Here is a 26,052-nt window from a genome sequence, read left to right on the forward strand (position 1 = left end):
TTGTCGAGGAATCTTTGGCTTTCGGTTTCCTCGAGGAAAACGTGAATGTGGTCCATCCCCACTTGTACTTGTATCGGTAAAGTATTTCCGATCAGATCTCGGCTTGAATCCTTTACCGAATTCCGGTTCCTTCTGGTTTTGGCATTCTGGACAGATGTTTTCAGACCATCTTCCTATATGTGTCATGTTACAGAATTTCCGACGAGTTTCTTTACTTGCCGGCAGCTTGCTATTCCACAAAAAATTTCTCTTTTTCTCAAAAAAATCTTCTGCAAAACTTGTTGTTTTTCCTGTCATTGTATTTAACAGGAATGATCCGTTCACTGAATGATTATAAAATTTGAACGGGAACTTGACTTTGTCCATCTCAGTGAGACAGACCCATAGACCCCAAGCTCTTCTGGTAGACATATCATCTTCAGAAATTGAAGCAACCAGGGGTGTTTCTTCTGTTGGAAGATCCTTGATAAATTTTTGAACATTTGTATCCGGCCTCCTTAGCTTAATAAAATGAAAGGCTTCATGGGAGCTTTTTCCTGCTGGTTCTGGTGCTGCACTAAAGAAGTATAGCTCCAAAACAACTCCTCTGGACAAATAATCATTATTCGCCCAAGTTTCGTGAACAGCTTCCTGAATCCATTTTGGTAGACCTGATATTTCTGGAAAGCTGGGTGATGTAGTATAAACTAAGGCAAGTGCCCCGAATTCATACCATGCTTTTAACCTCCTTTGGATATGAATTTTGTTTCATACATACCCTTGGATATTTTCCTGAAACATCAACCCTGTTAGTGGCTGGGTTGATTCCGATTCTTGTTTTCAATTTCTCCCAATTCTGCTGATAAACCTGAAATGGAGAAATTGCACTTTCATTAATATCAACCTTAGTTTTGCCTTTGTCAAAACGAGGCCTAAGGTTGATCTCTCCCTCTTCAATCCCGGAGGTGAAGGGTTGACTTGAAGACTCAAGATAAGGATCAGGAGTCTCAATTTTTGTTTTAGCCGACTCATCTGATGATGATCCCGACTTAACACTTGTGCAAGGGGTATTTGAATCCCCCGCTACAGGTATAGAGTCCTGTACTCGAAAACTCTCCATTTGGGAAACCAATGGCTTCTTAATGCCCTGGAAGATAGGCCTTTGCATTACAGACCATAACTGAGTATATGCCTGTAAACAACCTGTAATTCGATCAGAGACAATTCTCTTATCAGCTTGTTGTAGCCTTCCCGCAACTTCTGCGTTAACGGCCAACTTGTTGAACTCGGTTTGAAGCATTTCAAGGTGTTCCCTTAAATGCCTCTGCATCTTGATAATAGCATCAATGTCAATGATGTCCATCTATTGTCAAAAAATATGCAAGAATATTTTCATGAGATTTTATTATCATAGTGTCAAAAATATAATTCTGACATAGTGCTTGCCATCGTAATAATCTAGCCTTCTCAGGTTTAGACTCAATTATATTCCTTAAAAAGCTTTAACTTATGTGTTATCAACTTTCAAAGTGAATTTCTTTGCAAGTAGAAATAATGACCATTTTTCAAAAGCCCTCTTTACTGCATAAAATTCCTTTTCGTTGATATGCCATGTTATGGCTTCTGCATCTGAGAATAATCCACTACAATATCTGCATGGTTGTTCTCCATCTGGTGCGAGCTTAGTAAGAACTGCTGCCCACCAATGATCACTGGCATCGGTATACAATACCAATTCATCTTCGTCTTGAGGAATAGCCATTTTTGGAAGATTTTTACAAACCTTCTTTAAATGGATAAGTCCTTCTGTGTGTTCTTTTGTCCATATAAATCTTGCATCTTTTTTCAATAATGGACTGAACACCTTCCTGTGTTTTGCTAGATTTTTGATAAACATTCCAGCAAAATTAACAACTCCTAAGAAACTTTGAAGTTGCTTCTTGTCTTTAAGATTTTCTGGAAAATTCTGCACCTCTTCAACTATGTGATCTTGCGGAATTATTCCTGACTCATCGATTTCAATTCCGAGGAATTCAATCTTTCTTGTTGCAATGACTTGTTTTCTTTTCAGATAAAACCAGTCCTTCTTTTTGCAAACATTAGAGAAAATCTCCAAATACTTAACATGTTCATTCATATCTTTGGATGCTATTAAAACATCGTCGATGTAAACAAACATAAACTTAAAATAATCTTTAAAAAGATTATACATCTTTCTTTGAAATATCTGGGGTGAATTAGCCAATCACATTGGTAATACTTTCCAAATATAATGTCCTTGAGCTGTGGAGAAAGCTGTGAATTTCTTGCTTCCTTCCTCCATCCGAATCTGATAAAATCCGGATTTACAATCAAATTTAGAGAATATCTTGGCATTGCGTATGCAACTAATTAGATGTTCTCTGCTTGGTATAAAATATCCATCAAACTCCAGAATCTTATTAATTTCTTGATAATTAATAACTAATCTGGGTTTACCTCGTTTAATCTCACCATGATTTCTTACCAGAAAACCTGGACTGCTATATTGTGACATATCTGCTTTGATCAAAACAAGGTCCAAATGTTCCTTGATTATAATCTGCACATCCCTTTGATCAATGATGTTCATTGTGATGGGTTTGCAACGGACAAATTCATATTCTTTGCCTTCCTTAATCTTAAAGCAAACCCTGAGTTGATTTTTGTCCCACCATGCCAAGGGATCCTCATTATAATTTTCTATGATCCTCTTCTTGACATCTTCCAATGATACCATAGCTTCAAACTCTACTTCATTTGTATGTAGAGTTATCTTAAGGCATTTTATATCTTCTGGTTGGAGTTCTTTATCAGCTCTCAACTGGAGAATTGTTTCACCAAACCGTCTTGAATCCTTCATTTTTGGGTTCAGAAGTTTTCCTGAATCACCACGCTTGCTGCGAAACTGGATTGGCAATTTTCTGTAAAATGCCTCTCGTAGTCTCTGGACTATGATTTTGTGATCACAGGGTGTTGTGAATACTAATCTTCTAGTCTTATTTTCTTGAGTATAGGACTTGAACATTTGTAAGAAATTATTTCCTAACAATATATCAGCTCATGTATCACGAAAATAAATTGGTGGTATCTTTACCTTGTACCAAGTTGTTTGTCCAGCACCGCCAATCATAATTTCAGTCATCTTAATCCCTTTACATAAGATTAAGATTCTTCTGGAAAAATCTCTTCCAGCAATCTTTGGTAGTTCTTCTTCCAAATTATTTGAAAAAACTCCTCGTTTTGCTGTACATATTCTAGCACCTGAATCAATATATGCAGCAAAGTATTCTGCCTTATATTGTTCATACAACATTCCTACTGGAATGTATATGGAGAATGGACTTGTGGTCATTGGATTTTCCACATTTTATCCTCTGCCATAAACTTCATTCCATACTCTAGACGTTTCCAAGGTTTGTGTTCCTCAAGAAACTCTAGTCCAAGAATCAGTCGATCTGATTCTTTCCCTGGAATTCCTTGAATGTGAACCTCCAATTCTCCGATATTAATCAGTCCTTGGTAAGTTCCTATCATAGGTTGTTCCAAATAGTATATTGAATTACAAGAAAATTGATTCTTTTGCTTAGTAATATCAAATACTATTTCGATTTCCTTCCACCCTTCTCGGCATCGAAGTTTTCCTATTGTAGAAAAACTTTTCAGCACCTGTTGGGTTTCTATAACAGATGTTTTTCCCCATCTGTAACTCGTAATTCTATCTTCTTGAAAAGATAGTCTTCTTGATTCCAATCTAAGACTTTGATTCCTTTGTAGAATCGGTTTGTCTTGTATTTGGATATCGGTTTCCTGTATTAAAGGAAACTCAACTCTTTCCGGATAAATTACCTGAGCAACTTTTCCGAATATTTCAGGGATTTCAATAAACTCATTTCTAATAAACAGTTCAGAATGATGTGTATTAGATAGAGCATATGAAATTTGATAGGTAATAGAGTATGGCCTATTACCTTCTTTCATCAGTCTTTTTTCCTTGAAGTTTTGATGCAATGTCAAGGCTTGGCTGAAATCTCGATCTGCCAGGTTTTAGGCTATCCTTGGATAGATTACTCCTACAATCTTTCCCGCGCAAAGATTTCCTGAGATTGTTCCCAGTACTGAATCTTGTAGATTTCCCATTCTTTTATCGCAAATAGCAATATCAATAGGTGAATCTATTCCTTCTTTGAAAGTAGCCTTTATCATAATCTGGATTGCTCCAATATGAATCCAGGACATAGTCCTTGCTACTTCTATCTTGAGTTTTTGTAATTCCTCCTTAATTTCTTCGGAAGAAATTAACTGCATCTCCATTCTATTTCCTGTAAGTTCCATTGGGATTGCCATTTCCTTTCTAGAAACTTTATAGATTAGATGATGCTTTCTGTTTCTTAGGCCAAGACTTCCTAAGAACTTTTCTATCTGTCCTGCAGAGAAACTTTGATATCTCTGTAGACTCGGATTTTCTCTCATGATTCTTTGAACCATGTTATGAGATATTGTTGTCTGGCTGAAAAACCCAGATAGATCTTCATGTGTTTCGTGTCGAAACACCTCGTCTTCAGTCAGATTCCGATTCTGTTCCATCAGATTCCTCCTGACTTAAAACTTCTTCTTCTTCATATATACTTTCATCTGAGGCGATGTCCTCAAATCGGTATACTTGAATTAGATCTTGGTAATAAACAGCTTCTTCGATATCCGGGGTTGGGTTGAAGCGTTTAATACCTCTCTTTTCGTTTTCTGGACAGTCGGTTGAGATATGACCTCTTGCTCTACATGTCCAGAAATTACAGTCCTTGAAACTTTCATTAGCCCGAGTATGAGCTCTTCTGAAAGTTTTCTTTGTAGGTGTTCTTCATGTGCTTCGAGATGTACTTGATGCTTGGGATGATATCCTACTCCTCGATGGTCCGCTTCTTTGTCCGGTTTTATAAGATCTGGCTTTCTGTCTAGACCATACAATTCTTGGTTTCCAAGAACTTCTTCCACTTCGTGCATAAGGATGAGTCCTAAAACTCTTCCTTTTATGCTTCTGTGGTTTACTTCCAATAATTGTTGGAAGATCATTTTCCTTACAATACAAAGGAGTTCTTTTGTTGATACCCCTTAAGCGTTTGTAATTCTTTTGTAATGCTGCCATATGGCACCATTCTGCCAACTTTCCTTTGAGGAAAGAGGCTCTTCGTGCCAAAGTATCTGGATTTCCAGGTACGTACTCCCTCATGAGCATTTCTCTCCAGGGACTCGGCATTTTTGCGAAGAAAGCTGCATAGCTATATCTTCTTCGACTCCTGAATTCCATCTATATTTAGTGAATAACATAATGTATTCATCAACCAAACATATATCATGTAATTTCAGACTATACAGAGCTTGAGTATAATTCTTCTTCTTCTCTGTATCTTGACTATTGAAATAGTCTACCCCTATAAAGTGTGCTTTAAATAGGGTAGCCATTTTTCCAGCGATCTCACTAAGAGACTCACCAGCTAGGACTGACTCCTTCATGTCTAATGAGGTCATGTCCCAAGCAATTTTCACTGATCCCATAAGATTCATTTCCAAAAGTTTAATGAATCCTTCTTTGTTGAAATCGAGTGTACCTGCTGCAATTCTCATAGCAGATGTCCAATCATCTATGAGATCTTCTCTGTTTTTGAAGTCTAATACATCAAGGTTAAGCATAACCCCGTAAGGATGTATAGGATCCAAAACAGTTTTCCCATAGGGTGTTTGGTGCAAAGGGATTTGATTTCTCCTTGCTCTTGTCCCTGCTGGGTGTGATCCTCCACCAGTATGGAAATCAGATTGAGATTCTCTCATGTTTACATTCTGAGATCCCACACTTTCCCTGGGTGGCTCTTGAGAAGATGACCAGGTTATAGCAGGTGGTGTTTCACCTACTGCTGTGTTCATCTTTAGATCTACTACTTTGAGATTTGCGAAAGATTCCGCAAGCTCTTGTAGATCTTCTAAACCAATCATTTCTAAAGTTGTCATCAGATCAATTTCTTTTCTGAGACAGACTTGATTAGATTGATCATCTTTTCTTCTTCAGTCAAAAGTTTTGACACCACTCTGGCCTTCCCTTGTTGATGTAACAAAGGTTCAGTACCAAAGGATGGTGGTAACCAACCTCCTGAAGTTCGTCTACTGGAACTAACTGGAACTGGGTTGTTGTTCCAGTTTCTGAATTCTTGTTTGAATATCCTTTAATATTTCAAGAATTTCTTCATGTGTTTCAATGATTTTCTCAACTCGTTGTGGTACAAAATATAGCATATTGCCATAATTTTGTACTGTCTTCTGAATTTTCTAAGATCTGAAGAGAACTTAGAGGAATCTGGAACTATCTCCAGAAACTTATTTGTTTGAATCATAAGTTTACCTGAGATTTTACCTGAGGGTGCAGTAGCTTCCCTTTCTATTTCTGATATCTAACAATAGTTAGATGCACTTGTTTATATTCCAAAATTCTGAAATATTCCTTGTAAATTATTTTTCTCGAACCGAAGTTCGTATTCATAATTTTTTCAAAATTCTCCTTCTCATACAATTAGTTACTAGTGATAATAAAATTTGTGTTTGAAATAAATCCACCTAAAGCTCTGATACCATTTTGAAAGCGCGGATGATCAATTAAAAGAAACTAGAGAATAAGGTTAATTTTGTCTATTTTATAGGTTTAGGGAGTTAAAAGAGAGTTTTTGATGTATAGGGAGTTAGGGGCAAGTTAAGTTTGGGTTTAGAAATTTTTAAGCAATTTCCCCATATTTTATAATTGAATCGAATCGTTTTATTTTATTAAAATAGTTCAATTAGTTGACCGTTCAACGAGATAGTCGAATCGAAAAAATGTTATATTATATAACAAATTTTAAAATCCAAATAATTATATATATATATAATACAATTTAAAATATGAAAAATAATTTTTTTAAAAATAAATATATGAAAATAATCAATTCTTAAAAAATTAAAAAGGTGGTGAACTTGTATCGCCTCTTGGCCGATATTAGGGGTGTGCAATCGGTCTATTCGGTCACCGACCGAACCGAATAGACCAATAACCGATTTAACCGATTTAATTTCAGGAAAACCGAACCGACCGAATTGAACATAATAACCGAATTAACCGAACCGATTTTTAATTCGGTTATTTCGGTCGGTGACCGAAATAACCGATTTTTTTTTTAAAAAATGTGAATTATAAAAAAAAAAAAAAGAAAACATGACTGCATGACTATCTTGAACGATACAAACTCGAAGATATTACAATCAAACTTGAAGATATTACGATAAAACATAAACGATACAAACTTGAAGATATTACAATCACCAAAATGTAAGCATGAGTGCATGACTATCTCGAAGGAAATCAAGTCTCGCATCATAATATATATTATTGTGCAATAGTTGGAGAGCTTCTCTTCATCAAGTTTGATTTTAAGAAAAGGACACTGCTGCTCCTTCATGGTTTGAATGGGTGTTGGACCATGAAATATTCCTCCAAAACCGCCTATGTACTGGACCATTGAAATATTCAAGAATCAATGCCTGTGATTGGGGAAATCAACCAAAACAAAGGGAAAATTTACCTTAAGAGCCTGGCCAGCTAAAATAATATATCCCACGTTGATCATGAAAAGATTCACATATTGCAATCCCCACATAATCTTCACGTCCTCGTATCCACAACTTTGAATGTCATTATGCAGTTTCAAAATACATGACAAAAAAAAAGTAATACAGAGATGAAACAGAGAGCATAATAAAATACATGACAAAACGTTTCATTTATCATTCTCACTTACGTATTTCATTTATGATTTATCCACAGGTATTGTTGAGGAAGATGAGTCCAACCCAAGTTTTTCTATATCTGAAAAAGAAAGTAAGACATACAAGTAAAATAAATTAGAAGTTTATAGAAATAAAAAAATAATGACAATAACATTTTTATAAAAAAAACTTACGATCTTCTAGACTTTCCATATCCTCCAAAGTCTCTTCAACATTGATTGATATTGGGCATGAACGGAGCCAATCTTGTGTGCAAACAAGGCTTTCCACTATCTTAGGAGTCAATGAACTCCTAAAACAATCAAGTACTCGGCCACCAGTACTAAAAGCAGATTCTGAAGCAACAGTTGATATTTGAATAGCCAACACATCACGAGCAACTTCAGAAAGTATGGGAAATCTATGACAATTTTGCTTCCACCATCCCAAAATATCAAAATTTTCAGAATACTCCTCAACCATCTCATTTAGATATCTGTCCAATTCTGAAATATTATCATCACCAAAACTCTGTGCTTTTTGCTTTTTGTACTTCTCAAGAATTGATTGTCTTTTTAAATCTGTTTGACTTGCACTTTGTTGCTCAACGTCACTTACTTGTTGAATAGATAACACTTTTGATTTGCTTCCTTGAGGCTCCATCTTCTCCTTGTAATTTTTATACAAAGAAAGCAAAGTTTGTTTTACTGTCTTTCCTACTCTGGCACCCATTTCATCTCCATACAACTCTAACAACATGAATTCAACAAAATCCAATTTGTGTCTTGGATCGAGCACCACCGCAACATAGAGTAAATTATTCATTTTCTCGGGATCTCCATAGTACTTGTCAAATTTTTTTTCATTTTAACTCCCATAGAATATACACCAAAATCGTCACTTTCTTTCCACTCTTTCAATATTGTGTGAATGAAACTAATCTCATGTGCAAAAGTATTGGATGTGACATATAATGAACCTGAAACTTTCAAAGTTAGTTCATAAAATACTTGCAATAAAGCAGCAAAAGTCCTAACATTTTCCCAATCGACACTAGTAGGCCTCCCATCAAAAGTTCTAATTTCTTTTTTAGGTCTACCATCTGCACCGAGTACCATCTCCCCACCATCATTCACAACATCAATCCATTTTGTGAGTTGAAGATCCAATTTGTAACATGGATCTTGTTCATCAAATCTTTCGAAAGCCCTTTCAAATTTTTGAGCTACATTCAACATTAAGAAAGTTGAGTTCCATCTTGTTGATACGTCAAGACATAAAGAATTCTTGCTTTCAATTTTTTCAATCTTCACACATTCTTTAAACTTATTTAATCTAGAAGGAGATTGTTTAACATATTTCACTGCATCTCTGACCCTTGTCACCGACTCACTCATATCTTTCAAGCCATCAACAACAATCAAATTGATTATGTGAGCTACACACCTCATATGAATGCATTCTCCCTTTAAGATAGTAGAATCCCAATTTGCCATCTTTCTTTTCAAATTATTGATTGCGACATCATTCGAACTTGCATTGTCAACCGTAATCGTCAAAATTTTGTCAATTCCCCAATCCCTTAAGCATGTCTCAATTGCTAAACTAATGGACTCACCTTTATGACTTGTAACCGGACAAAAATTAATAATCTTTTTTTGTAAAGTCCAATTTTTATCAATAAAGTGAGCTGTCAGACACATATAATTGATCTTCTGAATCGATGTCCATGTATCTGTTGTCAAACAAACTCTTTGTGATGAATTTTTGAAGAAACTTTTTAACCTTTCTCTCTCAACTTCATATAAATCAACAATATCACGTGCAACTGTCCATCTTGAAGGGATTCGAAACTTTGGACATGTTATAGCCATAAACTTTTTAAATCCATCCCCTTCTACAAATTTGAAAGGGAGTTCATCAACCACAATCATTCTAGCCAAAGCTTTCCTACATACTTCTTGATCAAATTTCCAAGTAGTTAAACATGCACCTTGTTGTAGACTTAACTGTGCTTGATTAGTCTCAATAACACGTGGGTTTTTTCTACAAGAATTCATATGTGTCCTCAAACTCGCTGTTCCATTTTTATATGGATCACAATAAAATTCCTTCTCACAATACTTGCATTTAGCTTTAATTTCATTTTCAGAAGTGGAAAATTTTGTGAAATGCTCCCATACCTCACTTCTTGGTTTCATTGCTTTTCGTTTGGTTGCCTTCACTTTAGAATTCACACATGTTTCTGTTCCAGTTGAAGGTTGTGGAATGGAACAACTATCATCAATATCCATAATTGATATATCTTCTTGCCTTGACATCTACAATTAAATTATAAAATTTTTCATCAAAATAACAAATAACAAATCAATCTTGAATTTTTTTTTATGCCTCAAAGACTTAATGGTTACCGAATCAAACTTTATGCAACACATTATTTAAAATGATGTATCACGATACCATGCACAAGCTGCAACTGAATCTAAGAGTGGGAATGAAACTAAGAAAGTAAGAAAAATAACTTCAACAAAGTATAGAACAACACTCAAAAGTTGTTACGAATGAGGTGCTACTGCTACATTTTGGGTTCAGTTTATTGGTTGTGTAATCTGAATTCTTGCTGTTATATCCAAGGTTGAATATATTTGTAATTAATACTTTATCTACAGGAAGTCATTTCGAATTGGAAGCATTCGTTGCTTATTGGTTGTGTAATCTTGGTTCTATGGTGACACACTGCTTAGAAGCCAACATGCTTCATTAACTTATCATGGAGGAGACCGAAGATGGACTCGGTTCTCTGTTTTCTAAAAGGACATAGCTACTCAGACATAATTTTCTATCTTGTAACATTATTCTTCTCAGTATTCTAGCCATAGGCGCATGCACTTTGGGGATTGCCCTAACCATTACTCTGGAGCAGAACACCTTTATTAGGAAACATTTTTTTAACACAGTCAGCCTCTACCTAAGTTATTGGAAGCATTCGTCAGGCAGAAACACCCAATGGAATTTTTTTATATTATGTTAAAACAGGACAATCTTTTGGGGTTTTATAGCTGTTGAATCAGAGTGCTGTGATCAATTTCGAATTTTCGATGACTAAACCGATCCAAGAGCCCGAAGAAGCAGCAAAGAGGTGATGCAAGAACACTAGAACAGCACATGAAGAGCAAATCAACGGAAAAAATTTCAGAAGAAAACATACTTCTTCAAGAAATTGAAAGTCCACAAAAAATGAAAAGAAATGATGCAAGAACACTTGTACTAATAAATAAAACCAACATTGTCAGTTTGTCACCTCTGGGCTCTGGCCAGATTGTTTTCGTTGTTCTCCCGCACTCATCCAGTCATCCGTCACCTTCGAAGCCCGTCTGCCGATCTGCGTGGAATTTAAGTGATGCGACGATGCCTTCTCAAATTCAATTAGGTTAGGTCAAATGAAATGATAATGGGTTGACAAATCGGTTTGGCCCATACATTAAAAGTTGGGCTTCATTACCATTAATTTCTAATTACCCATTTATAATTTAAATTAATATAAATTACAAATCGGTTTTTTCGGTTAAACCGAATTTTTATAATACAACCGAAACCGAACCGAATTAACCGAATTAACCGATTTGTTAAAATCTCAAAACCGAACTTCCGAATTAACCGAACCGATTTTTTTAATTAATTCGGTTCGTTCGGTTAAATCGGTTTAACCGAATTTTTGCTCACCCCTAGCCGATATTGACATGTTCTCACCAGTTTGATCGTAGATATGATTTTTAAACTAGGTCTGGATCGGACTTGTGGCCGGTTCCCGATCGGTCAGTCGGGTTTACAAACAATAGTATCACACCCAAATAATATTATTTAGGTAACGTTTGATTTGAATGATATGATAATTGTCAGATAATTTATTGAGAGTAGGTCTCTTGTGACGGTCTCACGAATTTTTATAGGTGAAACGGGTCAACCTTAACGATATTCACAATAAAAAAGTAATACTCTTAGTATAAAAAGTAATATTTTTTCACAGATGACCCAAATAAGAGATATGTCTCACAAAATACGACCTGTGATATCGTTTCACACAAATTTTTGCCAACTTTTTTTCCGAATAGGTGTGAAAAGGAAATAAATGTATATTGACGATAGGAGAACAAAAAATGAAAATTGAAAATTTTCAATACTTATTTCTACTGGAACCTTCACTGCAGCTGAGTGGATTTCTGAGAAATAGTGAGTTTGCTTGTAGAAGGAGATGGACAAGTGTGTAACTAATTTCGTTGTCTTGTCTTTGTTACCGTTCCCCTATCACAAGGGGTGGGTCGAAGGGATGACAACTCCCAAGAAATATGACTTAATTTGTTTTTTTATTTGGGCTTTTAATAAACGAGGCGAACATCAGATTTATCCAGCACACCGAATGGACGAACGGACCTTGAGTATAGTGTAAATGAACTCATGCTCAAATATATCTAATTCAAGTATTAAAATATACATATTCAAATTGTTACTAACTTAATACTTAGGTTGTTAAGTAGAAACATAAGGGCCATCTATTAGACTTCTTTATATACTTTTAGCCATTTGATGAGGCTATGTGTACGTGTAGAGTAACTGAAATTTATACAAGATAATATTAAAAGGCTACGTTTGGTTCGAAGGATAGTTTAATAAAAAATTAAAAACATTAATTTAGATTTGACATTGTTACTAACTTAATACTTAGGTTGTTAAGTAGAAACATAAGGGCCATCTATTAGACTTCTTTATATACTTTTAGCCATTTGATGAGGCTACGTGTACGTGTAGAGTAACTGAAATTTATACAATATAATACTAAAAATATTTTAAATATATCGTAAATCGATATTTACAGTAATTATATTATAAGATTTTATATTTAATATATCATGATATTTTGACAAATAAAGTTTTTGAATCGATTTGTTTTTTTTTTGTTTTTTTGTATATGATGTCAGATTTTTTGTATAAATTTTGATGTATATGTAGTATCACTCTTTTATCTATTTTAATGTATCTTTAGATGTACAAAATTAGTCGCTTCTTGAATTTTATTTTTCATTTAGAGTTGTTTAATAAAATCGTTTAGAGTTTAAACTAGCTCAAACCTTGTAATACAAACTTTATTCCGTGAAACAAGTGAAAAGCAAAAATTTATTCTGAAAGATAAGTAATTATGATTGATTCATAAGTTTGGTCACGAAATTATGTGAACTTTGAACATATGTGGATCGATCTATCGAAAGAACGAACCAAGGGAGGAGAGACTGAGTTAGTAGAGTAGGTGAACAAATGACTAATATTCATGAGTTAGATTTTTCATGCCGATACTTTATCGGACGAGTATATCATACATGATTTTCTTAATGTGATTTATTATATTAGCCAGAAGATAGAATAAATGCCCAAGGACTCAGGTAATAAAAAAATTAGTTAGAACTACGTTGACATAGTAGAAACAAACAGCTATAATAAAAAAGTCCAGAAGCCAATCTAAACTAACTATAAAGTGAAGTTTTGTTGTATGATATATATATATATATATATATATATATATGTGTGTGTGTGTGTGTGTGTGTGTGTTTATATATATATGTGTGTGTGTGTGTGTGTGAAAGTATATAAAATTTAGGTAAATCTCACATGTCATACATAAATGCTAGACGACAAGCATAACGTTGTCCATTGCCAATTAGATGTCCTGCGTGGAAGTTAATAGGCCAAAGACCATAAGTGGGTAACCGCCTAAAACTGGCAATGTAGGCATCCTCGAAGCATCCGACGGTCAAGATGTAACCCGGAACAGCAGGTGAGAAGTTTCTTGATATTTCTAATTACCGAGCAACACGTTTACGTGTGGCAATTTCACCTGGCTCGTTTCACATAATTTGTTAAATTAAATTCTTCAATACGGGTTCTAGAATCTCGGAATTTGTGTCAAGATTTTCAGGGATTCTGTGAAGGTACTTAATCCCATTCTGTATTGATCGAATTCCAGTCATTTATTGAATTGTTGGAAGATATTAGCTAGAGCCCATTTGATCGCTTTGCCTGTCATTCGATTATTATCTGTGTAAGGGGAGGAGCTTTGGATTTTACAAGAACCCATTAGATTTCTTCGCCTGTTAGCAATTATACATATGTTGATTCAGTTGAGGAAATATACTTCTTGGGTGGCATTTTGTTGATAAATTTGCAGTGTTTCGAGTTTTATGTTGCGAAATTGCAATCTTGATGCGTTTCACAAAGATTACGAAGCTGTGAACCATTTCTTTTGGGTGTAAATGGATAGCAATAACAATTATCCTCCAAATCCGTACTCCTATAATCCAGCTTATGGCTATGCTCATGTTCCGACTTCGCCGAATCCATACCCACCTCCGAATTTGGCTCCGCACCTAGCCCATCCCCCACCTGTTTCTGGTCCAGACCTTTATGCACAATATTCCCATTATCCAACCTCTTACAACAGTTTTCATACCGGGGCCGTGAATTCGCCATATCCAGGTCCACCGCCAGCTCCAGCACCTGGCCCTGCTCCTATTCCTCACCAGTGGGTAGACTATAATTCCCATCCTCATCAGTATCCTCCTCCTTCCGCTCCCCCACAGCCTCCCCTTTATACTTTTGGTAGTTTCTCGCATGGTTCTTTCCATTACCCCCATCATGAACAATCAGGGTCAGGGAGATTGCATCCCACAGATGTTCAATTCAATGATCCTCCAAGTGCAAGCAGTGAGTACTCCTCTCACCACCATTACTCACATAGTTCATCATCTGTGGCTGGTTCAGTGACGAATTATGTTCCTCCTGATGGTAGTAAGACAAACAACTCTCCACTTTATCCGACTGTTGATGGTCTGATGGCAAATATGAATTTGTCTGACAATTATAATAAGCCATCTGCACCTGCTTCTCTTCCAGCCACTGCATCTTCTTCAGTGGCTTGTCCCCCTCCAAAGTACCAATCTGGACCCATGTCAACGGCTAATAATATGCATGGCACAGGAACCATATACGGGTATCCAAATTCTTCGGCTTCGAGTTGGGAACTGACTTCAACTAGCCATGTGGAGTCCCCTTCTATTCCTGCATCTCCTCACACGCCTACTCATACCAATGTGCCATTTAACGCAAGTATGCAGCTGGTGCAAGTTTCATCTCCTAAAGCTTCTTTAAAGGTTTTGCTCTTACATGGGAATTTGGATATGTGGGTTCACGAAGCTAAAAACCTCCCAAACATGGATATGTTCCACAAAACAATTGGGGATATGTTCGACAAGTTACCTGGAAACCTGACTAACAAAATTGAAGGGCAAATAAGCCATCAGATCACAAGTGATCCCTACGTCTCCATAATGATAGCAGATGCCACAATTGGAAGGACTTTTGTGATAAGCAATAGTGAAAATCCTGTTTGGAATCAAAATTTTATTGTTCCAGTAGCTCATTACGCTGCTGAAGTGCATTTTGTTGTGAAAGACAATGATATTGTGGGATCACAGCACATTGGAACAGTCTCAATCCCATTGGAGCATATATATGGAGGAGGGAAAATCCAGGGACTTTTCCCAATCCTTAATGCCAATGGAAAGCCTTGCAAGTCTGGTGCTTTTCTGCGCTTATCGATTCAATATTATCCAATAGAGCAACTGAGCATTTACCATAATGGGATTGGAGCTGGCCCAGACTATTCGGGAGTCCCTGGTACATATTTTCCTCTTAGGAGAGGCGGAACAGTTACTCTCTATCAAGATGCTCATGTACCTGATGAATGCCTCCCAAATCTTAAACTCGACAATGGGATGCAATACGTACATGGGAAATGCTGGCTTGATATCTTTGACGCAATACGGCATGCTCAGCGTTTGATTTATATTACTGGATGGTCAGTGTGGCATAAAGTCAAACTTGTCAGGGATGATAGTACCATGTCTAGTTGTTCTCTGGGAGATCTTCTAAAATTAAAGTCTCAGGAAGGGGTGAGAGTGCTTCTTCTTGTCTGGGATGACCCTACATCTAGAAGCATTCTGGGTTACAAAACGGTTAGTAATTGCGTTGCACCAAGCATTTGTGTCATCACCCTGCAAATAATAAACCTGTATCATCTAATAATGTGATCTGACTTTTGTCCAGAATCTCGATAATTAATCTCGTACATGTATCTTTGCAAACGAATTATTTCATTTTTGTAATCATTCTCATGTCAACCTTTTCAGGATGGAGTCATGCAAACTCATGATGAAGAAACTCGTCGTTTCTTTAAACATTCTTCTGTGCAAGTGCTGCTTTGTCCTCGAGTAGCTGGAAAGCGTCATAGTTGGATGAAGCAGAGGGTATGCTTTAGATGTACTGTCCATTTTTTTCCCAATTAGGTTTGTTTTTAGGTTATCGATATTAAGTCATGGCAGAAGGCGTAACAAAATTTTGCTTCTATCTTTGTGTGAGCGTATTTCAGACTAATCAACTGCCTGGTACTTGATCAGTTTGAATGGGTTCCCTCGTATTGTTTCAGGGACTTATTTTTTTGTTAGCATGTATATGATCTTTTTAGCGGTAATGGATATACTTTTACATGGTTCCCCTTCTGCTCAAGGATGACAAGTTCCATATTCTCTTAAATGAGGTCCGTGATAGCAATTTGGTACTTTATTCTACAGGTCACACTCTTGTTATTTGCTAATGTTCGAGGATGAATATTAGCTGAACTGAAATTTTTTCATTTTTGGAGCTGAAAATAACGTCTTGTGGGGAATACATGAAAATAAGAACTTATATTTGCCTTTGCACTTGTATTTATAAGGTATATAAATCCCAAGAAGAATTTTGGAGAGCTTTCAATCAAGGGAATAAAGGAATAAAGACTTTGTCGTCACATAATTAATACAGTAGTGAAATTTAATCTTCCAAATATTTTAAATTATCTAATAAATATTAATCGACATTTCTTAAATTTTGACTAAATTAATGGGTAGAGTGGATTTTGTGAAAATGATTTCTAAATAATAGAGGTAAAACACAAAATTTTATCTTTTACATTCACATTATGTTCTTTGCTATATGTCTATGGCAGAAGCTCTTTAATTTACCCCGTGACGCACACTTATCTGTATACTTGTACATTCAAAGTATGTATTTTAGCTCTAATTTATTGCATGGTATGTATTTATGCTGGACACATTATCATAAATCTAAACATAAGCTAGCTTTATAGTTACTTTATTAAGAAACTCAAATGGCATGTACCCATTTCAAATTCAAGTGAAAGGTTTCTTTTCCACCGACTGCTCGGTATTTTGATCTTGTAAAATTATCCACCTCAAATTTCTAGATATGATGATGATATTTGAACTTTGGTGATGAATATCTTAGAATTGTATGGCAGGAAGTTGGAGTCATCTATACACACCATCAGAAAACTGTGATAGTGGATGCCGATGCTGGAAATAACAGAAGAAGGATAATTGCCTTTTTGGGAGGATTGGATTTGTGCGATGGGCGATATGATACTCCTCATCATCCTTTATTTAGAACGCTGCAAACTACACATGCAGAGGACTATCATAACCCAACTTATGCTGTAATTTATTATCCTTTTCTCATACCATTATTTTGTGAAAATATTCAAGTTTTTGTTTGAGATACAACATAATGTGCTAACTTTTTTAAAGAGATATTAGGAGATGAGAATATTTATGCACTTGATGTATAACCTAACTAAAGTCTCTCAATCTATTCTTGTTATGTTATCATATTCCACTTCTTTACATCAGCTTGGATGATATTGGAACTAGGGAGATGAGTGTTAGGTGGGTTCAAAAACAAAGATAGCTTTCTCGAGCTTAATTTAGACTTCATTTCTTTCAGGCTTGTTAGTGCAGTGTTATGTGTTGCATATTGTCATTTTAGATTGAGAGGAGCTAGTTAATGAATTGAAAGAATTTATTAATTTGTTTATTTTTTGAGGGACGGCTGCTCTGTAGTCTCCTAGGTAGGTCCGCTTTTGACGTGGTGAAAGTGTGAGTTGAAATAATTTGAATTTTTGAGTTGTCACCTAGTTAAGATGATTTGCTGTTGGACTATATTTTGACTTGAATCAGTTTTGAACAGGGGAACGTTACAGGTTGTCCCAGAGAACCATGGCATGATTTGCATTGTAAAATTAATGGACCCGCAGCATATGATGTTCTGGCCAATTTTGAGGAACGGTGGATGAAAGCTTCGAAGCCCCATGGAATTAAAAAATTGAAGATGTCCTGCGATGATGCCCTGCTTCGAATAGAAAGGATTCCTGACATTTTGGGGATGTCTGAAGCTCCTTGTTTAACTGACGATCATCCCGAAGGTTGGCATGTGCAGGTAAACTAGTATAAATGGACCTTAGGGATTCCAAGATCATGTCAAATTGACATGTATGTGAATTGATTTGTGCTTATTTTGTTTTGCCGTTTTAAGGTGTTCCGTTCTATTGATTCGAATTCTGTCAGTGGATTCCCAAAGGACCCTAAAGAAGCTACATTGAGGGTGAGCAGAAAAAGGGATTCTTTTATACCAATTTTAGCGTGTGCATCAAAGTTTTTCATTTTGAATAAATCTTGTTTTCTTTGGTATAGAACTTGGTATGTGGGAAGAATGTTCTTATAGACATGAGCATACATACTGCATATGTAAAGGCGATTCGAGCTGCCCAACATTTCATTTATATTGAAAATCAATACTTCATTGGGTCTTCATACAACTGGAGTTCGTACAAGGACGTTGGTGAGGAATTGTCCATTTGGATTTGATTTGGTTCTTCGGCTATGAGAATTTAAAGTGTCTTGCTTCAATGCAGGTGCTAACAATTTGATTCCGATGGAAATTGCCCTAAAAATTGCTGAAAAAATTAGAGCCCATGAGAGGTTTGCCGCTTATATTGTCGTCCCAATGTGGCCAGAGGGTAATCCAACTGGAGCTGCGACTCAAAGAATTTTGTTTTGGCAGGTTAACACTTAGTCCTCTGATTCTGCTTATAATTTGTTTTGGGGTGTGTGGATTTGTGACCCTTGTTCCAAATTCTTGTTTCAGCATAAAACAATGCAAATGATGTATGAAACTATCTACAAAGCTCTGGTGGAGGTCGGGCTCGAGGATGCATACTCACCACAAGATTATTTAAATTTCTACTGTCTTGGAAACCGTGAGGCTCCAAATCCAGATGACCAATTTGAGAGTCCCGCCGCTGCAAACACACCACAGGTATTTTATTCTCCACCCTCAATATGTTATAAGCTTTGTTTGAATTTATTGATATGTTGAGTAGCCACAATTACATCTGTCGTCATATGTGGCTACTTATGTGCACACAACCATAAAAACATGGTATTTGGGTTGATATATAGTTAAAAAGATTTTATTTGCGCTCCTACTGTTCTTTATAAAACGTGAAATGTTCTGTTCTACGAATATAATTGATATAATCCCAAGACATTGTGTGTATGGTATAAAAGATTTGAGCCATAACCTTATTATTTGCTACAATTTTTACTGAAATATTAAATACCAGATCCAGCAAATATGTTGTATCTGATAGCAGACACTGTGCATCTCTGCATTTAATATCTGAATATTTTAACGCTCAAGTTCTCTGTCATCTTTTGTTTCAGGGACTGAGCCGGAAAAACAGAAGATTCATGATTTATGTTCATTCTAAAGGTATGATTGTGGACGACGAGTATGTTATTCTGGGATCTGCAAATATTAATCAGCGATCAATGGAGGGTACTAGAGATACAGAGATTGCAATGGGAGCTTATCAACCTCACTACACATGGGCAAGAAAATTATCGAGTCCACATGGACAGGTAACCGGTGGAAGAATTACAAATACCGCTGTTAAAACATACATTAATCTTATCAAGCTACATTCTATGCCTTGTATGACGTTGCATGAAGAAACAGAAAGTGATACTTAATTATCCATGCTTGAATTTTTTTTCTAGATATATGGATATCGAATGTCTCTCTGGGCAGAGCATCTTGGAGTTTTGGAGGACTGCTTCACCCAACCAGAGTCTTTGGAATGTGTTCGACGTGTTAGATCAATGGGTGAGGCTAACTGGAAGCAATTTGCATCGAGCGACGTATCCGAGCTGAGGGGACACCTTCTGAAGTATCCGGTGGACGTTGATGAGAAAGGTAAAGTAAGGTCCCTTCCTGGATGTGAAACTTTCCCTGACGTGGGAGGAAATATCGTGGGATCATTCCTTGCCATTCAGGAAAATTTGACAATCTGAATTTGTATATATTTTGTATTGAGTGGGATTTTTTTTCATTATTTTTGGTTGTATAAAGTATTAGGTGATGAGTTGTTTTAGCCTTTGATGTGTATTCACGGTCCAGATTTGTAACATATTAATGGTTATATTTGTAGATTAGATCATTCGATATCTGTGAATTTCATGTTAATAACTTGACATAAAATTTCTTTGTTTTACAGTTTGATACGTATATTATACATTCTGTGAAGTGCACAATCAATACATTTGATCTGCAAGTCCAGGAATTGTTCAAGTAACAGATTGTTCATGTCCATTTGGAGAGATCAAGCCATTTTTCCATCATCCATTTGGGAGTTTGGATTGAATTTTCTTATGCTTCACCAAAAGATAAAGGGACCTCATTTTTGCAAATGGTCGGCAGATTAAAAAAAATGATGAAAAATTAACCATCAAACCAATACTTTTAACAAAGAAAATTTCAAATTTGTCCGAGGAATCAAGTGATATAAGAAAACGCTCGAAAAAAACAAAAAGAAAGAAAATTTTCATCAAAATGCCATTTTTAAAAGGAAAATACTTGATAAAATCAAATTTGTACGCCAAAACATGGAAACTCGATTTGATTAAAGTGAAACTAACTTTTCAGATTGATGAAAGATCAAAATACGAGCTCCTATATCCCTGACAATTCATCTGTCCCCTCGTGCCAGTTATAAACTTATAATGCTAATGTACCATTATATTCATCATAATCCGTCTCGAACAATCACAAGTTGACAAGCTTTGCACGTCGAGTTGTTGGATCAACTTTTACTCGTAGCCCCATATCCTCTACTTCAGGAACATTCACGGATCCTTGAAGCTCATAATTAGCAACTACTTCCTGGTTCTCTGCATTACCTTCCAATATATTTCTGATCGACCATATACCCCACTCCCTCAAGAACGGGTTATCTGCATCAGTCACACTCTGCTGTAACAACAGAAGAATCCCATCGAGCTCTCGAATTTTATCCTGAACATGGCGTCTCCTGTATGCACAATTTCCGATAATCGACACAACATCTCTTCGGAAACCTTTGTAAGGGCAATATCTGATTGAGTTTGACGTTGCCTCAGCTTTGGCCTTGTTCTGCGCCATGGCTTTTTGAATCATAGCTGGAGGCTCTAGGTCCCGAAGCAAGCTCATAAGTAAATCGACAAGTCCAGATGACACTAGCATATCCACTACATCTACTTTCTTCTCTTTTTTAGAAATTCGGGATCACCAGAAGCACAAGTATCTCTCAGAATAGTTAGGGAGTATCCAATAACATCAATATCAGTATCACCTGTTGGGAGACTTGACGTTCCCCTTGTGGAAAAATCAACAACCCCGATAGCTTTTCTCAGTATTTCAAAAATGCAGATAGCCAAGTCAGCGGAAACAGCAATCTCCACTACTCGTTCATTTAATATTTCTGATATAGTACTTAGCAAATATGCTTGCTCAGCTCCAAAATGAATTACCGTGGACAAATTTTTGTCACAGCTCTCAGATGCATCTGTTGAAAATAACTTCGAGAAAATTAATGAAAAACGAGGTTCTTCAACGCAAATTCTTGAGAGAAGAAATTTCAGTGAATAATCTGTGAACCCAACTGCAAAGACAAATTGGAGACATTTATTCCTTTTATGACAGTGCTTCTACGTCACTAGAAAACAAACAAACATGTAAAATTTAAAAATGAACATCATGTTTACCTGCTGTACCAGTTCTTATAATTTCTATCACAATATTCAACCCTTCAACAGTACAGAGGTCAGCAAATCGACCGTTGTCATGTTCAGAGCATGTATAGATGACCGTGCACAAAGGATCACATGTTCCCCTACTCCGAAGTCTAGCCATCTCTACAAATTCGAGGGGAAAGAATCGATTCCAAACAACATGCTGATGATATTCTCCAGCTAATGTAACATTTCCTATAATTTGCAACAATACACGGGGTGCACGCATATCAGAACCAGGAGCTTGCCGCAGAAAAGTGACAACAGTTGAAAGAATCTCAACGCCATTTAGTTCAATAAATAAGTTCTGATTTTTAATTTCTCCAGCACACAAGTTTCTGAGTAGCTGTAGGGATAACAAAATAAGGTGTTGGCAAGAAGGGATCAATAGGGCTTGACATAGTTGGAGAACTGGCAAGATGATACACTTGGAAGCAAGGTCCAACCTGCCATCACAGGTTTTGGCAATGTCAATGAGACGCTCCAGCGCTTCATTTAAAGTAGTAGCATCAGATGCAACTAACAACGGCTGAAGTATATTGCCTGGCACAGGAAGGTCTAGCGACACGGTGCCATCCATCATATGCAGTTGAATAGGAAAATGACAAAAGAATCAATACCAGGCTCTCTGACTTAATTTTCAGTAATCAACAAGTAGTATCCTGTAAACACATTGTCTATCAATGACAATAAACAAGTAGTACAGGACCATTGCACCGTCAAATAGCCAAAAACGCATCAATGCACAACAATGCAGTTATTTACTCTAGTTATCCGCATCAAACTGATCCTTAATCATGGATATAATACACAAACTATTTCGTAATAATAAGAATGCATAAAGCAATTTAACTGACACAAATATGTGATTTAAGTATAGCAGAGATAGAATAATGAATTGCACAATGCAACATATGTTACGATAATTACTATTCATGACACGGCCAAAGGCATTACATAATAGGAGTGATTCATGAAATTCAAAATTATTTATCGGTTATGAATAAATATCACAATTATCATATAGATTATGATTGGGACTTCATCAAACACTGCAGCATAATATAGCAGCAACATCTGATAAATGTGTTTTCCTTCATATATTCCTTGAGCCACCCTCACAGACACAATGCACTCAGATAAACACAAATCTATGCAGAGATAACATTTCAAACCCTAAAGATAAACTACTAAAGCTGCTACGTGGCAGCAAACACTTCTAAGCCTCTTTCTTACAAATAATGTTATAAAATTAAACTCTTTTGTGATGCATGAAAATTATTTTCCAATAGTAAAACAAGAGATAGAAAACTCGCTGTATAGCCAAGAGATTTTTTTAAAAAAAAAATTAAAGTTAATTTATTTATGGTAAGAGAGATGCAAAATACATTACTATCCTCTTGGCTGCACGCGGCGACGACAGTTTCAGGTGGCGACGGCAACTGCGGCGGCGGCAGAAAGAGAGAAGAAGGGCGACACGATTGAATTGAGACTTGAGAGCCGCTTCAGCAGAAATAGAATGAAAGAGACGGACAAATCTAGTGAGTGATTTAAAAGCCCAGCCCAGTTTTTCTTAAACTATTTTCCTTTTAGTCTTTAAAAATTTTAATTTTTTTTAATTCAGCTCTAAAACTTTTAAATATTTATAATTTAAACATATTCACATCGTATCTATGGCATGTCCTCCCTGTGTCCAAAACATATACACTTGGTCAGCCCTAAACAAAGTCACCGACACGGATTTTGAGGTATCCGACACGTGTATCCGTGTATCATATTCGTATCTGATACTTCAAATTTTACTTGGTGCTATATTTTCTACTGCCTCAGCATTGACTCTCGTCCTGTGGTTTATATTACTGCTAACAAGTTGAATGCATGACATTAACTAAAGACCAGATTGTCTATAAAAAAGCTCTTTTCAGTATAATAGCTTCTCCATTTACATGCACTGCAATTTTCATGATAAAGCTCGGTTTCGCATCATGTTTGAGTGGTGGATATAGATCGACTCAAATATTTGTGCAACTTGAAAAATTAAGAACCCCACCTGCGCCTAACCTCATATTCCGAAATGATCCTATGAAGATCGAAGCTTTAACAACAGGAAATGAAATTAAAATTGAATGAATAACCAAAAACAAAAACAGAAATATCCCACATTTAGAATTACAGTTAGGAAATAAATTTTCGGAATTCGAAACACATGGTAGAATCATTAAAAGTTTGAATCGAAGTAGTGAAATTGATTTTAGTATTTTTGAAGTTAAATCGTCACCATGAAAGTATCGATACCGCACCAACGACAACAAACGAAATACGAAGATTCTCATACCTAAATAATATATTCAACAAACCCTATCCTCTGGTTTATGAGAGATGAGCAACGGCCGGCGCAGGCGGAGGTGAAAGTGGTGGAAGGACGGAGGAGATATAGGATAAACCCATAAATTTGGGCTCCTTCATTTTTAATATGTGAAAATTGTATAAATAACTAAATGAGACCTTCCATCAATTGTGTGTGAAAGGATTTACCATACAACAAGACTCATGAATTTCGTAAAAGATTTACTCAAAATTATATTATTACTATTTTTTACGTGTATATGAATTAATTTGATATGTATGATATTTTTTAATATTACAATAAAATACTTTTACATAAATTTTTAGAAGACTTTAAAAAAATAGTAAGTTTTTTTGTTAAATGATATGACGAATCTATATTTAGAGTAGAAACTAATAAATATAAAAAATAATATTTTTCATTAATTTGTCTCGTAAAATTGAACAGTAAAATAATATCAGGAAAATATTGTTATGAAATAAATTAGTTGCTCCATATTTTTGTATTTTATAATTTTAGGTACCGTTTGATTCACAATATTATTTTGAGAAATTGATTATTCTAATCTATATCAAAGTCATAAATTTTAAAAATGGTCTTCTTTATTACACATTTTTCATTATGTCTTATTTAATTTAAAAATCCTAAAATACTCTTTTTCTATTATCACACATGTACCACTTTCGTGATTCATTTATTTAATTATCTATTATTTCTCTTTAATAGTTGATTTAACATTTGTTCTGTTTTATTTAATTTATAATATATTAATTTTTTTAATACTACTTACTTATACCAATAAACATATTTTAATAAAATTATGAATTGTTAGTTTGAATTAGTGCATACGAAATCACCTAATATTATAATATTTTAATTACGATTATTGCTCATCTAACATAATATAAACAAAATCACCTATCACTGATGGTTATGAAACATAATAATTACATCAATGTGAGTTTATATAAATATAAACAAAAAATCTGATGGTCTCAATTAGTCTCTACTTTCTTCCATGCTAACAGTTTATGAGTATGCACAACAAACCTTCAAGAAAATTAAATGCATAAAAATGATACTCGACAAAAGAATTATCTCAAATTATCACTACTCTATGTCAAAATGCATGTAATTCATAAGATTATTCGAGAAATTGCGAAAAACAAATAAAGAGTTTGAGATAAAGAAATTGATGGTGAATAGAGTTTAAATGATAGAGGATATCTATGCAATTTGATATGATAAAAAGACTATTTTAGTAAATTAATTTAACTGAATACTAAAATTGATTATAGTATTTGTGTGAATTCTATTTAAGAAAATCTCCCATTTTATTTTTTAATCCAATCTAATTCAATGTTTGATGCACCATATTATTTATTCATAATATGAGTCAACTTTGCTCATATTTATAAGAATAAGCAATATGTTTAACATAAAAAATAATTTCCACGAATAACTCAAATAAAAGATTCTTCTCACAAATTAACTTGTGAAATCATCTCACTAAAGTTTGTGTTAGTAGAAATATCATTTCTTTAACAAAACTATTATCTATAATTACATTAAAAGTTTGGATTGAAATTAAACAAACATTCAGAAACTAATTTAATCCCTCGATATTATTTAGTTTATAGTTGAGATTTTAAAAGTTTATTTAATATGATAAAATATGCATTTTAAATATTTTTTATCTTCGAAATTTTTTATTTTCTATAATGTATATAATTAAATATACATATAAGCATACCCAAATTGGTTTTAGGTACATAAACAAAATCAAATTAAATTCTAACATAATATAGGAAGTAGATTATTCTTTCAATTTGATATTAAATTATAATCAAACATATTTTTTTTAAAAGAAAAATA

General features: G+C 35.1%; 2 protein-coding genes across 2 annotated transcripts; one reads left to right on the forward strand and one right to left on the reverse strand.

The window, feature by feature from the left end:
* The first annotated feature begins 13,600 nt into the window (after window positions 1-13,600).
* LOC140823418 (phospholipase D gamma 1-like) lies at window positions 13,601-20,281 on the forward strand. Its single transcript, XM_073184755.1, has 10 exons — window positions 13,601-15,845; window positions 16,020-16,136; window positions 17,186-17,380; window positions 17,911-18,159; window positions 18,256-18,324; window positions 18,414-18,561; window positions 18,635-18,783; window positions 18,868-19,038; window positions 19,446-19,643; window positions 19,782-20,281. Exons 1-10 carry the CDS (start codon window positions 14,085-14,087, stop codon window positions 20,073-20,075), a joined length of 3,351 nt encoding a protein of 1,116 aa, XP_073040856.1. The 5' UTR covers window positions 13,601-14,084; the 3' UTR covers window positions 20,076-20,281.
* Window positions 20,282-20,561: 280 nt separating this feature from the next.
* Window positions 20,562-23,185, reverse strand: LOC140823419 (uncharacterized). The gene is given in 3 exon segments (XM_073184756.1): window positions 20,562-21,296; window positions 21,299-21,700; window positions 21,804-23,185. Coding segments are annotated over 3 exon segments (1,482 nt in total). The 5' UTR covers window positions 22,414-23,185; the 3' UTR covers window positions 20,562-20,826.
* Window positions 23,186-26,052: the final 2,867 nt, after the last annotated feature.

The sequence above is a fragment of the Primulina eburnea genome, chromosome 2 (genome assembly GCF_022965805.1).
Source record: "Primulina eburnea isolate SZY01 chromosome 2, ASM2296580v1, whole genome shotgun sequence".
In the NCBI taxonomy this organism is placed as follows: Eukaryota; Viridiplantae; Streptophyta; class Magnoliopsida; order Lamiales; family Gesneriaceae; genus Primulina; species Primulina eburnea.

Bases quoted from the DNA above. Each gene is read 5' to 3' on its own strand.
- LOC140823418 (XM_073184755.1), top strand. From the start codon at position 14,085: ATGGATAGCAATAACAATTATCCTCCAAATCCGTACTCCTATAATCCA. The intron at 17,381-17,910 runs GTAATTTATTAT...AGTTTTGAACAG, and splicing joins ATCATAACCCAACTTATGCT to GGGAACGTTACAGGTTGTCC. The intron at 18,325-18,413 runs GTGAGCAGAAAA...TCTTTGGTATAG, and splicing joins CTAAAGAAGCTACATTGAGG to AACTTGGTATGTGGGAAGAA.